Source organism: Pelecanus crispus, chromosome 5 (assembly GCF_030463565.1).
Source record: "Pelecanus crispus isolate bPelCri1 chromosome 5, bPelCri1.pri, whole genome shotgun sequence".
Lineage (NCBI taxonomy): Eukaryota > Metazoa > Chordata > Aves > Pelecaniformes > Pelecanidae > Pelecanus > Pelecanus crispus.
In genome coordinates, this window is record NC_134647.1 from 63808016 (window position 1) to 63826324 (window position 18309).

The 18309-nt window shown below is 41.2% G+C and overlaps 1 protein-coding gene across 1 annotated transcript in view; it reads right to left on the reverse strand.

Moving 5' to 3' along the window:
- PATJ (PATJ crumbs cell polarity complex component) overlaps nt 1-9670 on the reverse strand; it is a 147891-nt gene extending 138221 nt beyond the window's left edge. The window contains exons 1-7 of the mRNA XM_075710089.1: nt 9649-9670; nt 9400-9566; nt 7484-7675; nt 5988-6127; nt 4001-4199; nt 2215-2343; nt 245-457 (exon numbers count right to left, since the gene is read on the reverse strand). Of these exons, the coding sequence (XP_075566204.1) occupies nt 245-457; nt 2215-2343; nt 4001-4199; nt 5988-6127; nt 7484-7675; nt 9400-9566; nt 9649-9670 (1062 nt within the window). The remainder of the gene's footprint in view (nt 1-244; nt 458-2214; nt 2344-4000; nt 4200-5987; nt 6128-7483; nt 7676-9399; nt 9567-9648) is intronic.
- Between the last annotated feature and the right edge of the window lie 8639 nt (nt 9671-18309).

Consider the following 18309-nt stretch of genomic DNA (forward strand, 5'->3'; position numbering starts at 1 on the left):
TAAATTCTGTAAAGCTGGTCATTCCGATCCCAAGATTATAGGTATTAATAACATACAGGGAAAAGGGAAAAATTATAGAAGGCAGGGCTATAATAACGACCACTTAAATACATGCATATGATATCTGGAAACTCAAAAGAGGAGAAGCACTTTAAGTCTCAATAACACCCTGTTCTCCTCCTCCTTTCTGATGACAAGCCACAAACAGCCTTAAAAATGTCATAAGTAAACACCAGACACTTACATTTCCATTTTGAAACGAAGGTAATGTACTGACTGGCCAGCTCACAGGAGCTGGTGGAGTCTCTGTAATTCCACACTTTGGGTCTCTTGCAACGATCATCCTAACAGAATTCCCACAGTTTCTCAGCACTTGGGCAACTTGTTCACTGGTCATTCCTTGCACATTGGTCCCTCCAATCTGTAAGATGTGATCTCCTGTCCGGAGCCTCCCATCCTTCAAACATAAATAAAATTGCAAAAAATGTTTCCGGTCTATACATAAGATACCTTTTCCATTACAAAATTGAAACTGTACAGGCATCTTCATGGCCATGAGAGCCAATGCAAAAAAATACCATAAAATTGACCACCATGGCAACATACTAAACAATTCAAGGAAACATTTGCACTGTTTTTTCCACAGTAGTTAACAGTGGTAAATCAACCTTTCCAAAACTGAGTAAGATAGACAAGTTGAACAGCACCATTCCTAAGAAAGTGGTTACTTTTCTCATTTAGGACAAAACAGACAGCAACAATGTTTTATAATCTCACAGGTTGTTATGTATTGCTGTTTCACAGTATGCTCCTCATCAGATATGGGTTAGAATAAGAAGTACGGCATTTTGATTTAGGACTTTTTACAGTTTTTCCTAATACTTCTGTATTAGCCTGATAATTCTTTTCTCATATGACCAGCTCCAACTCGAGCGAGTAAATCCACTGAAGGTAACAAGACTCCACACAAACCATTTTTTACACAATAATTATGATCCATGACCTACATCACCATTTCTATTATAAGCAAGCATTCATAGGACCAAATCCTCAGCTGGTATTGATCAGCAGAGCTCCACCAGCTTAGGTGCATTGATTTATACAGCAATCATAGCGAGGTTGTTCCCAGAATTAACTCAAACTCATTTACAAACTCATCAAATTTTAACATGTATGTGTTCTCATTATTTCACATGTTCTTAATGATGTCTCATTCAGCTGAGAATGATGGGGTGAGTTCTTAACTTACATGCTTCATTTGTAGCCAAAACACTCTATTCCTTACAGCAAAACAGGTGTTACACAATAATTAAAAAATACTCATTTATACATGACAGGTTTAGAGGGAGGCAGTCAAGCAAAAGCCAACATTTTCCAGTAAAGCTCTCCGAATCTCCAGTTTTCGTTTCCATCATACCAGAGGAAGTAATTTAGCCTCTCTCTTTTGTATGTTACTCGATCTTGTCTGCATGGGTTTCAGGCCCAGTACTGTAACTTGTCATGCCCAAATTCACATTAAATATCCAAATCTGTTTTTGCTATTGCACGTGTTCTACTCCTGAAATGTAGCAACACTTAGCACTGAGTCTTTAAAGATTAGCAGTCAAAGGTTGCAAACTATACCTGTGCAGCTTTAAGATACCAGTAACTTCAAAAGGCTTTGCATCAATCCTAAGTGTCTCCTTGAACTGGTCAGACCATAAGGCAGGGATCAAAACCCCTTTAAAATGAAACCCACTAAAAATAGGACATCTTAATCTATAAACTGAATCTTGCAATGCAATTACTTCAATAGGGCAGATTCTCTTGCCTGACAATTCATTTGGAGAGCTTGTCCCTATAGATGTTGCCAAATGTGCCAAACTCTACAGGGGATGTGCAAATCCATTGAGAGTATTTGTCCCTCCACAGACTGACCAAAGGCTGAAAATATCAAAAGTATTGAAAATATTAGACAACTTTTCAGAATTTCTGCATGTTCAATAATGTTATAAAAGCCAAAGCATGTCTGAGAAACAACTTAATTCATATCAGGTGCTGACTTTTTCCGCAATCATACCTTCAACATATTTATTTATAAAGTATATGTTGGCATTCAGACTTTGATGTTATCAGCTTCCTTTTGTTTAAGTATATTAGTTTATTTTAAGTCTGTCAAAACCAGTTAATTATACTTTACAATCAAACAAGAAGTGACATAATATAACAAATTACCCGATCTGCTAATCCCCCAGGAACAATTGTTCTTACAACTACTCCACTCGACTTTCCTCCTACAATTCCAAAGCCTAATCCTGAACCATCGTTAATCAGCTCAACGTCTTCAACATGGCCCCAGTGAATCTGCAATTAATAAAAACAGGAGATTTTAATTTCAGTCGATCTTTAATGTTTCTTACTTTCACATGTACCAGGACTGACAAGAATTAACCAGAGCAATTTTCTCTCTCTACCCTGCATATTGGAGAGCTGTTGGATTTTGTTCAGTCAGCTTCATTTCCTTATAAATACGCAGTGGGATTTCTCATCTGTTTTTAAACATACGTTTTGTCCTTCACTTTCAGCATAACAGGATACTAGGAAAAAGCTTGACTAAGAAAAAGCAATTTTAAGATTTTCTTCCAAAATGAAAACTATCCTTTTAGTTTTTCATAAATCAAGAATACTGCAAACAACAGAGAAAAACAGAGGCAAGGAGCTTGCACTGGCCTAGTTTTCACTTAGTGTTGCCCAAATTCTTATTTCTGTTATTTCACTTACATACTCTAAACACCACCAGCACACGCTGAATTAATAGCACAGTACAATTTTCTGCCATACTGAATTGGAAGCATGTTTCTAAGCTACACTGTACCATGACCTTATGTTCTACAAGACATTCTGAAAATAACAAAGCTGTTAAGCAACCCAAACCCAGCCAATGTTTCTGTCAGATTAATATCTCATAGAAACCAAAATGGAGCAAAGTAGGCAGATTTAAGTCTTCTGTGAATAAAGGATTTATTAGCATACTGAAAATCTTTGCCAAAGCCAGTTAAATATCATAAAAGAAGTTTAAAGACCCCCTGTAGAGATATATTTGTGTTTTATTTTGTTAGTCTGTTCAGTGCAGATCTTTCAATGAAAAAGCAGTTAAACTTTAATTCTTTAAAATTTTCAGTGCAATAAACAATATTGATTATCCACTAAAACCTTCAGATTTCACTAGGTCTGTAATAATCATGAGGGAAATAATTACTGAGAATAAGGAAAAGCACTGCTCTTAACCAGATTTTCATCAAAACCTACTAGCATAATAAATTAAGATTCCAATATTGCAAACCCTGGATTTAGGTGTGCAGTTCAACCAAATTCAGTGAAGCCACCTGGACCATATGGTTTGAACACAGATGGAAGTTCAGCCCTAGCTTATTACAGGTCCCAGTGACAATCTCTCCCTGTTCAAGAAAACAAAAGGGTTCACAATCAATGAAATTTGCAGATTAAAAAAACCCTGATAAATAAACAGGGATCGAGAGGTTCTTTAATGGATACTTTTTGTTTGTTTTTAAAACAAAGACAAGGCTTTTTGCTTTTAGGAGTTTAAGTTTAAATTGGTTGGGATATTTCAAGCAGTGCTCATGATAGGTTATGTTTACACTCTTTTAAGATGTAATCATAGCATCTTTAATTGCTGAGCATAAGTAGGTTTCAGCTGGGTATACTCGTAAAATGCTTTACCCAGCCTATGCTGAACAGACCGTGCTGCTAAGAATATGTTGATCCACTAAAGCTTCTGCTATCCCGTAAAAATCCAGGATCTATTTCATAACAACTTCATGCAGCTTTGCAATAGAAGCCTTATACTTATTGCATGATCAGTCTAAATGAAATGCCATCATATATAAAATCTGATTAAAGAAAAAAAACCCTATATGTAAAGCTTGCTAACACAAACACAACCACAAAAAATATCCACCATAGTTCAAAATCTGATTTTGACAGTATTACAACAACTCACAGTCTCAGGTGGATTTATATCACTTAATAAGACAGCCGAAGTTCTGCTGTTTCCTTGAACTGGCTCCCTAGCAACAACCAGATGTAAAGATCCTGTGGACTGCTGGAGGAGGGCAATAGCGTGCTGATGGGAAATGTTCTGATCCAATGGGGTGCAATTAATGGCCAGTATGTGGTCATTTTCCTTTAGTCTTTGATCCCTTAACAAAACATTAAAAGAAATTTTAAAATGCAGCATAGTGACTTCACAACAGGCTTGTGTAATTTAAATATGAACATGCAAAATACACAGTTATGCAAAGTTAAATATTTATATACGTAAGAAACCTGCTTATTAGACTGTCTTCACCAACATACAAACTACATGCAATCCACACTGTATTGAACTGCCCAGCCATATTTTGCTCAAACTTTATCATGGTACAGAAATTTGCTCAATTATTTTCCTTTGCATCTATTTGAAATTCAATGAAATTCCCTCATCCTTTCTTGATGACATTGAATTACAGGGCAGAAAAAAATTTTTTTTTTAGTTATACAATGAACTAGGAACTATTCTTCATTATGTTTAGCACTCCATGACACTATCTCTAAGTACCCACAACTCAGGTTATGATACTGTTTTGTATCATTATTTAATCTAAAGATTGATGAGGTGCATATTTATATTTTACTCAAAAATTTACAGTATCAAACTTCAGACATCAAACTTTCTTCGAGCAACACACAGTTCAACTTATACCTTAAGATAATATAAATTTCACAGTTAATTCACCCTAGTGATGAATTTAGAATTGTGACAAGAGAGAAACCATCACTCATCTCCTTTGTTAAATATTCATTCTGAGCACGAGACCAAACTGTTACATAGACAGACACTGCCTTCAAAGCTCTGTAGGAATCCAAAAAAAGTCTCCAGGAGATCTTGTCTCAGAAGCAAAATGGGAAGCATGCTGGGGAAATTTATAAACTCTGTAACAATATAACTGCACATCTTAACTAACGCATTTTAAACTTCTTTTTTATCATGCAATGTTTAAGATGTTTCCCAGAAATCACTTTCTTCAAGCACTAACCATATTTTAGATTCTCTCATCAAAGAAAGTGAGCAGCAGGTCATCAAATCCTAAAGTGAGATATTCACCCTCCTTTGACATCCAGATCAGTCCATCTGTCTCCACTTTGAAAGAGCCTAATATGCTTTTCTTTAAGTGTTCTCTGGTGTGTTCTCTGTGGGCCCATAGCCATTATCATTCCAACCTCTCCCCACTCTTTTTGTCATCCTGTGTTGGCACTTCCTGACATGTGTTATTTAAAAAGTGACACCAATGACTTGAAATCTAGACACATTTTCTTGAAACATAATTCCAAGCACTGCATTTGTCTCATGCCAGCTCTTGTGGTTTTACAATCACATTTTATTTTTAAAGGATTGCTCTGTCTTTTGTTGTTGGGTGAAAACCCACAGACAATGCGGGAAGAAACTGCCTGAAGCCTTGATTCTATGATGACATCTGTGCAGGGATCTGTCGGGAGGACTAGATCTAAATTTACACAGGAAACAAACAGTAAAACCAACTATAAATAGGGCATTGTCATAGGCACATAAATAAAGAAACAAGGGGGGGGAATCTTTCAGGGACACAATGCATAAAAATTCAAACAGAGGCTAATTTTTATTTTCCTTGTATTCTTTTCCGAGTTTTCTTTTGTTTTTTAATCAGTACTCAAAATTCTCTTAAGTGAGTCATGATTTCTGGAAATTCCATTTATGAATGGCTCGGATATTTAAAACTCATTTGAAAATCTGATCCTCAAAACATGAGTCCATTTAGTTGAAAAGCCAGAATTCAAGATACCACCACCAAAATATCCCACCAGATAACCCAGACAAACATCTTAGTCTGATAGAGTTTTCAACATGAAAGTCATGACTTTCCCCTTCATGGAAATACTGCAATTTTCCAAAACAATTATAAAGATCTCACCTGTCAGCTATGCTTCCTGGCTGGACTTCCTTGACAAAGATACCAACTTCTCCCAAGCTGTGATTTTTAAGGGCAACCACACTAAATCCAAGACCTCCAACAGAAGGCTTTTCAATCTTTATTGATTCTATTTGTCTCCCCTAATAAAACAGAAAAAAAATTGATTTACTAATTTTTAATGCAACAGAATGAGCTAGTTTAAAATTTATGAACACCAGGAGAATTATTCTCCTCCTAAGACTAAACAAAGGCAAAATACTGAATATGTTATTTCTATAAAAGCTCCTCCATTTATTATTTTTAATATAGCAGAGTATTGGATATGCAACCACTCTGAGGTTCTGAAACCTCAGGGAATTTAAGAGCTGCTTTCACACTTCATTCACATTATGAGATGAATTCCAAACTGGATGAAAACTATGAACGAAGTGCTGTCTAGAGCAATATATTTGGAATTTCTGGAAATGCTGCATAGCTAAACTAAATTACTTGTCTTTTGGCTCCCCTTGCTTTTAATGCTGATTTTTAGGTGTGCGTTCAAAAGACTGCAGCTTTTAAATAAAGAAATTAATTTCCTTCCCCTCCCTGCAACTTCACACTTAATGCTAAAAAAAGTTTGCTTTTGTGACTGCCTGCTTTCAGTTCTAATACAAGACTTCTGTGGTTGTTTACTGGGAAATATTACTTAGAGAATGCACTGCTATCACAGCTGTTTTATGCAAAATGTGCAGTCTTCACTGCTAAACCTTTTGTCTGATGAGTTAATGACGAACTAATGAGAAGAGTTATGGTCAAAATATTACAGCTACATTAAGGTAGTCAATTAGCAACAGTTACTTAATATAGAAAGGCATGACTAACCAATTAAATTAATGGTTCAAAGTAACACAGAACAATACATATGTGGTATAAATGCCAATCCCACATGGGTGGATGTCTGCACCTGTACAACTTCCATAAGCATCTGGTACATGCTACATCACCTGTTAATGAAATCAGCATCTGTCTGGCAAAGTTAAGGCATACTAAATGAGGAGTTAAATAAAATATTACATGCCAGTTCTTTTAATCATTTGCACTGTTCATATATTAATAAAGTTGGTACATTTCCAATTTAAAATGTACTCGATAAATCTCTCCATCAAAACAAGTTTCTGCAGAAAATGTCCATTTTCAATTAAGTGTCATCAAATACCAAAAAAAAGTTTTCTGGCAACTGAAATTTCTTTTCTATATTGGTGTGTTTGGTAAAAAGCAAGACAAAAGAATTGGCAAAGAAAGAAAAAACCCCACTACCAAACCACTTTCCATTGCTGACATTATCTTTAACAGGGAAAAGTTATCCTCAGCACTTCTACTCTCTTACTGGCTAGGAGGCACCACACTCCCAGATACACAACAAAAGAGCATGTTTGAAAACGTACTCCAAAAGCCTGCAAGAAAAAGTTTGACATTAAGTGAAAATAAGTTTGGCTCGCTAAACCTTAGGGCCTTACCTTTGCCATCTGTTGGATGATTGCGTTAAATTCATTAACTCCCAGGTTTGGAGTGAAGATAGATGCTTTGAGTTCAGGTGAACTGCAAGGTGCATGCACACTCCCAGCAGCAACTGATTTGTCAGCAAACACTAGTAGCCCTCTCTTAGTAAAATCAAAATCTACTGAACGGTCAGGAGGCATATAATTGAGCTGTTGAAAATGAACAAAGATGTAGAAAAACTATTAAAAACGAAAGAAGAGATTTCCACATATATCATCTTGTGTGAAGACTGCCGAAGATGCAAGCACACATATGTTCATATATGCCTATTCACACAAATACACTCACCTGTATAAATTAGGCAATGTTAATATGTAAGCTATAACCAAGCTACCATATCAAGTTTAAACTGTTTTTCAGAAGGAAAAGTTCCCTGAATGTTTCAGCTGTGTTTCTACTCCACTCATTTTCTCCATTTCTTTCATTCTGCTTCCCTGCCTGTGCCCATTATCCTCCTTTCACCCTGATATTCCAGAAACACATGCAAAAGCAACAACATTAAAGAGGCACTCAAGCACTGTTGCAACTGCCAGGCAAACCTAGACAATTTTGGCACAAGAATCCAAATTTTTTAAGAGTCACATAGTCATTCAGGAGCCAAAGGCCTGGTCTGTATTATCTCCTCCCCAGAGAGAGCCTAGGGTACAAACTAACCGCCATTGAACATGTTATCTTTGCTAGACCTTGCAGTTCAATGTCTAGCCGTGACAGATAAGGAAGAAATGCAGAAATATTCCCAGTGCGATGTAGTAAACTGAAAAATCCCATCCTGAATGAAACTGCTCATGAGGGACATGCTTAAAGAGAATTTCAAGAAAAACAAAATTTTCTAGATATGATAATTCTGAATGTTCTGGATATAAAATCCATTATGCCACAGTCACAAAGCATGATCTTAGATATATTTGCCTTTTCATACATTTTTAATAGCTTGCAGACAGGCATCCAATCTTTGAAAGGAAGGAACAGGAACAGATACAGAACCTTTGTGAATATGGGGAAAAAGGGAGAATGAAGGGCACAACCACTACCGTGCCACCCAGGCAGGAACAGGTGCAATACATTTGGCAATGACAGCAAGGTGGCCTTGTCCCACTGATGTCTACCCTCTATACCTGCAGCTGGGCAGGTGCAGTAACAGCAGACAGGGATCACTGCTCCTTAGGCTATGTCAAGTTAGTCCCTGATTTTAAGTTTGCATGCCTGATGCCGATAACTGCACAGTGAGACCTGTTCATGCAGATGTGTCATTGATGCCCATGTCCACAAGATCTAAGTGTCAGTTGGCATTATAAACCAATCCACACAAGTTCCACTTCCACTGCTGGAGCCAAGTAATTTTAAAGTTAGCTTGGGTACATCTGCATCAGAGCTTGGCAAAACTTCAGGGATGGTTTTTTAGATTATATTTCCCAAAACAGGTTAACCATTCTTGTACAAGTCAGCAGGAACTAAGTGATGAAGTCTTTTAAGGAGAAAAGATGCTGCCAGTTAGCCAATAAACAGTATTTAGATTCTGTGAAAAACAAAGGATCCCAGTTCCAACTGTGTTCTGAACTCCAAGTATTAGAGCTGATGTCTTTTGCAGATGCTTTTCTCCAACTGATGTGGTTCGCAATGCCCGCCTCTTCTGCATCCCTTTCAAAGCACGTTGCCCCATGATCTGTTTGTTACAATACCACTTCTCATTTCAGTAGTGACTCTGTAGATATCAGCATGACCAAGAAGAAAAAAAAAGCCCAACATGCACTCACACCCAGTTACAGCTTATTAATGAGAACACCCTCATTAACACATGCCTATGTACCCTGTTTTAAGTTCCAAGTTCACTATAGTTATCATCACACCAACACAATCATAATTTTACACTCACTTGTTCCTTCAGTTGCTTGATGGATTGCTGGATGGTCAGTATCTGGTTAAACAAAGGACTCCTGAGTGTGTTACGCAGAACAGTCAGGTTTTCATTATGTTGGGAATCTCTTTTCTCACGCAGTTTTGCTTGCAGACGATCAAGGATCTGCAGCACCTGCTGTTTATCTGCACCACAAAGTAGTGCATGTTAGGAATGGAGCTTCATTTCTCGCTGCTTAACAAAAGTAATCACTTTCAGACCACATACCTGCAGCAGGATTTTCAGGCATGTTGAAGGGTATTTTCGGAATTACTCAGAATAACCTACATGAGGTTCAAAAAAAATCAAATAAATAGTTTATATATCTGAGCAGAATGCTAATAGATACACAGTCAATAAATGCAATAATAAAATACTAACCTAACTATAACAAATTTAATAAAAAAATACTACTACCCCCTGTTGTTTACCCCATGTATTCTACAACGCTTTCAATATAGCTAGTTGCACTGCAGCCTCAGCACATCCAAAAATCTTTCCTTGTTCAGTGTGCTTTTCCCTTCACACACAGGAAGGAATATGAACAACTCCTTCAAATATGAGTAAAAATGCAGGTTATAAAAACAAACATTGGCCAAGAAAGCTGAGACATAGCTATGTTCAACCAAATTACTTTGAATATAGACGTTAAAGTTGTGATCTTTTCAAATATACATGCAGTTAAAATTTTCCTATTATTTAGAAGATACTTTCTACCCGATTAATTATTTGCAGACAGCATTCTTATCACAATAGCTCAGCCATGCTGCATGGCAATATAGGTGAAACTTTGCATCTCCCTATAAAACAACGAAGTTTCCTCCACTGACGAGACAGCATAGCATTAAGGCCCAAAATTGGCCAAATCAACCCCTATTCCAACACGTTCCTAAGGGAGGCCAGTTATGATCGCAGCCCTGGTGCTGAACAGGTGAAAGAAGCCTGTTCTCTTCTCCTGCATGAGCTTGTCTTTCTCTTTTCTATGTACATGACAAGCTTTTAAGAAGCAGAATATCCTTTATCATGCTCCTCTACAGTGCCAAATAGAACAGGTCTCCAACTGAGGCTGAGGCCTAGAAAGCAGTATAAAAACAACAGACGTGCAATTAGCAGCGATGATAAATTTCTACCCTTATTTGCATGTTATTACATTGATGTGGAGCCTGTCATTCTGAAATCTATCAAGGCAGTTATACCAAAACATACATGAGAAACAAGATTTCTTCACTTAGTACAAGCTCCTCTGAAAGAAATCAGCCATTTAATAGCACAATTTACATAATTTTAACTCCACGCAGTATATAACTGTGTAATTTCAGAATAATATATTTGGAATTATTTTGGAACAAAAATAGCCATATATATATAAAAATATATATAAAAATCTCTGTATTTACTTTTTTAATCTTGCAATTCGAGAGTAGAAAGGGCCATATGCACCTGAATGTAATATCAGGGTAAGCACATCCCAGGGACTCTCTCCCAGCAGGACCTCTGATCCTCTCAGCTCTGCCTCTGATGCTGTCTGTGCTCACACTGAAGACATCTTGAGTTCTAGGAAGACACTGTTATATTTAACGAAATATTAAGTATGCAGGTGAATAGCTTCTCTTCTCCTGAAGAGTCAGATTAAGCTGATTTACCTAATTTAAAAAAAAAAAAAAAAAAGTGGAGGTGTGTCACAAACCACAATTTCAGATTTATGCACCCTTTACGGTATCTGAGCAGCTTTGGCTCCTGGAGGAATTCCTGCAGAACTCAGTGGGTTTGCATGGTTTCTACCCAGGGCCAAGCAAAATGAGTTGCTTTGCAAGACTATTAACAGATTTAGGAGGTCATTTTAAATCAAACTCATAGCAAGAGTTGAAGCGGCAAACCCATACAACCCCTGAAAGATTTTCAGGAATGCATCTGAACTTTCGGTGCTGCAGCTTTATTTTCTTTTCCATTTGAAATAAAACACTTCTAAGAGTACAGCAGCCTTTGATTCTGTGCTGAGATCTGATTCTGAAGAACAGATGAAAATACCATTTCCTTATACATTCCTGAGTCTTCACCTAAACGAAAAAAACAAAACTTAACCTCCTTGACTAAAAATATTGCATGAATCTTAACAAAACAGGACAAAGAATATGGAAATTTGTTCTTTCTTCCCAATTTAACTTCCCTCCATTCACTTCCCTCCTCTATTTTTCTACCTCACATCAGCAGTTAAAAGAGGAAAAAAAAAAAACCACCCTAAACCCAACATCAGAAAGGGATACAAAGTAACTCCCATGAGGAAAAAAGTAGCTTGAAACACCTTTAAACCAGCAGTAGGGTGAAGAAAAGATTAAACACAGAAGAGAAACCCAGCATGGCAGGAAATAATGCCGACTTGACAACACCATGCTCATCTAATAGCTGAAGCCAAGAGGCTGGTCCAGCTCTCCAGCCCCCTTTCACGCATTTTGTTCTTCCCTTTCCATCTGCACTTGCACTCATTCATCTGATCCCATAGTGAGCTGGAACAGGGAGCTAAACATGCAGAAAAAACCTTCACATTTTGGTAGGGTGAGCTTTTTGCCCAGTTAGCTCTCAACTGCCAGCACTGGCACGCAGGAGGGGGCTGAGAAGTGCCGGGGAAGCGGGACCACACCTTGCAGCAGCAGCAGCTAGTGTTTGCAGCAGCTTAGCTGCACTGGCAAACTGCACCATGAGAAATAGCCTGCGTCATTCAAAAACAGCCTCAAAGTGCTGCGCTGACAGTCTTCAAGATTAATCTTTTTTCCATTACAGCGGGTGTAACAATAGCAATTATGATGATGGGTACAGGTCCAAGGAAGAAAAATTTAAGCAGAAAAACGTAGGTAAGAGATCTAGACTCCATCTAGGCAGAAGACCTCCTGGAGAAGGAGGTGCGAAAGAGGAGGGCAAAAAAAGATTAAAGAAAGTTTCAGCTTCCTGCTTGAGCTGCTCCAAAGCATTGCTAAGAGCCATTGCAGACCACTCTGCGCAGGTAGATGCCAAAGTGGACCTCAGGTACAGTTTGTACAACAGTTCAAGTTTACACAGCACTTTGGGAATCCTCATGATCAAAGCTGACCTCTAGCCAGCTTGCAACGGTTTTTAAATTTTTTGTGCAATATGCTAAAACCACCCTCACTATTTCTTTGTTCTCCTTTCATAAAAGGAGAGTGGGGAAAAAAACAAAGTGTGTTATATTTTAAAGTAAACTGCTCCTTCTGGTGTGAGGGGTTCCCTGAAAATACAAACCAATTTAAAGCTTTCAAGTAATGTGTAATTGAGGACAGGTCTCGAAGACTGGCTTTGGGGCACCAGAGAAACACACAACTCCATATACTACTGAGCTGTTTATGTTTGGGGACTCAAACAGCTTATCGTTAAAAGATTTCCAAACACTGATGCTAATTCCAAGCAAGGTGTCAACAGACAATTGCTGAATTAGGAGGTCCATTCCTAGATGATAATTTTGAAGATGGATCCAAAACACTACAGTTTGTCTTGTTAAAATCAGTTCATCCACTCCGCATTCAACTTCCTTAGCTCCATTCTCTGACTTCTACAGCCACTTATTTATCTTATTGGTAAACAAAACTGCAAACCTCAGTTCAAAGTTTATGTCACAACTCCCAATATAATTGTAAAATCATTGAGAAAATAATGAATTTCAGAAAGTTTGGTGTTTTCTAACACCAGAAAAAACCCCACACTCCAGCACAGCATGCATCTGGGTTTTTACTGTCTTCACTTTTGGGAGCTGAACTCAACGCATCACAGGGAGTGGGAAAGTTTCATAAGGTTTTGTATGAAATCCTAGGACTTGGATCTTCTTCAAAAGCAGACTAAGAAAAAAGGAATTCCCCCATGCTGATGCCAGCAGAGGTCATCAGAAGAGCTGAAAGGTTTAAGTCTTCCATTGCCATCACCCCCCTGCCAGACGCCTGCCACTTGCACAGAGACACAGGATGCTCAACCCCAGCACATCCCAGAGCCAGAGGGGAACTTGACACCCCTGGCAGTGGCCTTGACAAACACCTGTCCTCCACAAAGGTCTGCTGAAAGACAAAAATAAAGGTTTTCGTGCTGGGGTCTGAAGGACCAAGGTTTAGCCAGCAGAGATTCTTCCTCCCACTTCTCCCCGCCGACCTAACAACTACAACCGCTTCTGCCCTATGTCCTTCAACTCGGCCTCCATCAACCTGGGTCCTTCCAAGAAATGCACCTGCAGGGAAGGTCCTGCCTTGTGAAAGGCTCTCCCCGCTCAGCGTAGGTATAACCTTTTGGGACAAGAAACACCACAAGTCCTTAATGCACAAGTGCTAACTGCTGATGTTTTTCAAAAGCTTCTAGCATGGCCAATCTGAGCAGTCTGCCATGGGAACAGCCAAGGGAACATCCCAATCCAAATCACCTTTCTGCACTAATGTGGTTGTAATTTTTCCTGGCCCTGTTATCAGGAGCGACTGATACAGTGCATGTTGTTTTCTTCATCAGAGATCTCCAACTTGGAAAATTTCAGCCCAAATGGTTTAAAATTTGATAAAGGCAAAAAAAGGGGAAAACAGCATTTGTTAGTGTGATCTTAATCCTAAATTGTCCTCACACAGCATCACCTGTAACTTCAGAGATTAAAAAGTTATATAGTTTACACACCATCAAGTGACTATGTACTGTAAAAAAAACCAACACTATTCTAACACGTATTTTGCTGTCCTACATGTTACACCCAGTTTTCCATCCTGGTAACGCACAGAAGAATTCAGTCCAACCAAGCTTAGCACGTACACACCTTTCGGTTGAAACCACCAAAACCTGCTGTCCTGTGTAATGCTGCACTACTTATAAAAAATGCTATAGAGCACGTGCTGACTGCTCCAGGCACTTGAAAGAAGGAAACAACCGAACAGTGCTGTGAGTACCTAAACACAAATACACCATGCATTGCCAGGGAGAAGCAGGTCAAAGCTAAGTATTGTTAAATATCAAAAAACTATTCCATGGGCAAACTGAATGTGTCCTGTTGTTACATACGATTAGTGACCACAAGATGAGGAAAGCAAAAAACCACCACCCTGCACCTGTGATTTCCAGTCTCCATGCAGATCAAGAGGAGCCTTAGTCACTCTCAAGGCATGCTAACTTTTAACAAGCAGAACCTGAATTCCTGCAGACTTCAGCCTCCAGGGGAGTGCCAGTGTGGGTTCTCTGACATCTAATAGAAGGGTGAGCTCACGCCGAAGCCATTCTCCATGGAGCAATAACATGGTCTCAGAAAAGTACTCTCACAAAGCTTGAGGAAAACTTGTTTCTGAGATCTAAATATTGTCATATTCTACTGAAATTAGCCAATAAATCCTAGAATTACTATGATGACAATGTATATGATTAAGAAATCACTGCATGAGGAAGGTCTGTTGTTAGACCTGGAACCATACTGAATTTCTAAGCTTCAAAAATTTACAAGGAACCTGAAAGAACTGTTTTCTTATTAATCAGCCCCTAACTAAAGAAAACCACCTGCTTTGTTAAGAATCTCCAAATTGACAAGCACTGACAGAAGGAGTTGCAAACGGTGTGTTACTTCCCTAGCACCTCCTCTCCCCGTCACTACAGTCTCCCCAAGCAATGGGAACTGTTTGCACAACACCACTGCACTAAGATGACTCCTGCGTCCCGGAGCGCCTTTGCCCGCCATCAGGAGCCGCGCAGCTCTCCTCAGCCTTTGCCGGGGGCATCAGGGAGCCAAAAGGCCCGCGGTGCGTGAAACCTAAAGGGCTTCAGGGTGGGAGCCTCTGGCCAAGTCCAGGCCGGTATCCTGACCATGGCAGAGTTCACATCGAGATACGGGTCAGGCGCTGAGGGAGCGGGATGGTAGGAAAGGCTTCTCCCGAGGATCTGTGCCACAACCAAGCGCTAGCGCCTGGCAGAGCCTCCGTATCTGAAGAAGGAATTAAACTACTCCAGAAGAGCCCTCACAACAAGCCGACTCCACCTGCCAGGAGAGCCGCCCCCTCCCTAAAACCACACCTGCCAGCTCCCGCAGCGTCGAGGGCAGCGAGGCCTCCCCTCAGGGGCACGCCGGCCGGCCGCAAGCCGCCCCTCCGCCCTTCCCCGGCGCAGCCCCCGGCCCAGCCGCCTTCGCTACCGAAAGTCACGCCCACGCCAGTGTTAGGGGGCCGGGGCCGGGGCCGGGGCCGGGGCCGGGGCCGGGGCGGGCAGGGCGGAGGGAGCCGGGGCGGGCTCCCCTCAGCGCTGGGGGCGCTGCGGAGGCGCAGGGCCGCGCGGCCGGGCCGCGGGCAGCCGCCGTGGCGGCGGGCGGCGCTCGGGGCAGCCGCCGTGGCGGGGCCGGGGCGAGTGCGGGGCCGGGGCGGGCGCGGGGCTCCCCGCCGCGCGGTACCTGCGGGCGGGAGGCGGCGGCGGTCGGAGCGGCGCGGTGGCCGCCGGCTCTCACCTGGGCGGAAGCGGGAAGCGAGCGCGCCTCACCTGCGGCGCAGGAAGCCGGGGCGGCGCGGCGGGAGAGCCGCCTCCCGGGGGACGGCCGGGCCGCATCCCTCCAGCGGGGGCGGGAGCGGTCCATAAACCGCGTCCGGGGAGGCACGTAGCGCCCGTGGCCCCGGGCCGGGCCGGCTGGAGAAGCATCGCTGCCGGCAAGCACCGCTTCCTGGCTCGGGGAGGCCCGCACCCCCAGCCGAGCGGTGCTCAGGAGCAGGGGCGAGCCCTCAGGTGTCGCGGAGAAAAGCGCACCAGTGACCTGAATGCAGCTGGAGGCTCGGAGAAGGGCAGGGCCCAGCATTTCCGTGCTACTTCTCAAGACAGGGAGTATGGGAGTGGGGTCCTGCAGGCAAAGCTCATGAACAGGCAAAGCTCATGAACAGGACATTCAGTCTGGCCACAGGGACTAGTGGTAGCTGCTCTGTGAAACGCAGACCTTAAAAGCCAAGTCAATTTTCAGAGGATCCTGAACTGCCAGTGTATTTATAAATCGTGGGCTGAAAAGACATACACATCAACATAGCCACCAAACTCCCCAAGTGAGGGCAAAATGTAGGCGTAGACTTTGTAGAAAAGCTTTATTTGTACTCATTTGCAGTAAATCGGCGTCCAAACATGAATTTAGAGCCCTTTCAAACTCAAATTCCCACAGAGGCCTAAGCAGCACAGCCCCTACCGCTTTCACAGAAGGGAACAGCAAAAGCTGGAGGAGGATGGGGACTTGGACAGAGTTAAGCAATTCTAACACTTCGCCCACAAGAGCACCGAACCAGCGATGCACAGCCACCTCTCACAGCACTCAACGCAAGCAGGACTGCTCCCGACAGCACTCCGAAACACACCACGTCACCTGTAGCTTCCGAGAGACACGGCGTATTGCCTAGGATGGCTTGGGTGCGGGACCTGCAGCTTGAGTCCCTGCAGAGGCAGCTCAAGAAGGAGGAATAAAAGCAAAATTTTTCTACTAATGAGCACCATTTTAGTTGAAGTTAATTGCAGGAACTGTGGGTGCTTTCTACCTCTGAAACCTGTATGGTAGCCTGCTTTCAGATTTTTTTAAGACATATATATGTACACACACATAAAATGTCAAGTGAAACTTTCCAAAAATCATTTTTATTCTGCTACACTGTTTCACAAGCTCATTTGCAGCAGATCTTGCACAGCCCTGCTAGTTGCATAGGATGAAGACTATAAAAGGTTTGGAAATTCATTTCACCTCATAACTTTGATTTCCCCTCTTCCTACTGCCCGTTTTGTTTTACGAAGCAACAGCAGTTGCACTAGAGCATGCAACATGCTAAAAACATACCATTTCATCCTCCTCTTTTAAAAATTCAGATTCCAAATGCCTAAATTCCCAGTACTTACTCTCAATTTTAATTAATGTAGCGCTTGTGAGAAGTGACAATTTTCTTGACAGTGATGAACAGCAAGTCATGTATTTATCCATCTGAGAGATGCACTGCAGACAAAAGAGCCAAGCACTTTTCTCATCAGTGCACCTCAGTCTTGATCTCGGAGGGCTGAGTTCATTATGGAGTGCACTCTGGCCCTGGCCTTTCTCTTCCAGTTGCTGAAAGGAGTATCAATTTTCATTTGCATACTTTGTCTGCTGAACTCCAGACTGCCAATTTGGTTTACGCAAATCTCCCAAAAAGCTGTTAGATGGCAATATTTCACATGACAGGCTGAGCTCTTTGTCAGCCATCCACACATTTTTAAATCCATGTTTTTACTGATTCTCTGGGACTGTGACAAACCTTTCGTTGGTACTGACAGACTCATATGTAACTCACCATTCATTCACCAAAACAATGACCAATAAACCAAAAGACTTCCAGAAGGGCTGGGTAATGACAACGTTCTCTTAAATACTATCTTGGAGTTGCTTTCTGCCTTTTTCAGTTTCTACATCCCTACTTGTTTTTCAGGAAATGCTTCTAGAGCAGATGTACACTTACAACAGTAGTGCTGCCTTTCCTGGGTATGTTTACCCCAAAATGGTCTCCCCATCTCCTATAAACAGTCCAGGATCCCCAGCAGTTTGTAACTGAAAACTGACACCTTCAATACCAAACACTAGAAAAACATGAAATAACCTTCAAGGAAGCGAGAAAAGGAAAAGGTTGGTAACCACCACAAAATACCTTACAAAGAGCAAACGCTGATGAAGGTAAGAGCTTGCCTGCTCCAGGCATTTAGCATTCATTTAAAAAATAAAAACAGTTTTAACAATACAATCACAATTTTATGTGAAAACAGAGTAACAATTTCGAACTGTTTCTTTAATCTGACTGCTTGCTGTGCGTGTGCTGGACACGGTGGCAGCGCACAAGGCCCGTCCAGCCCACCCGGCTGCCAGGGCAGGGCCCCAGCCCGCCTTTAACCCGC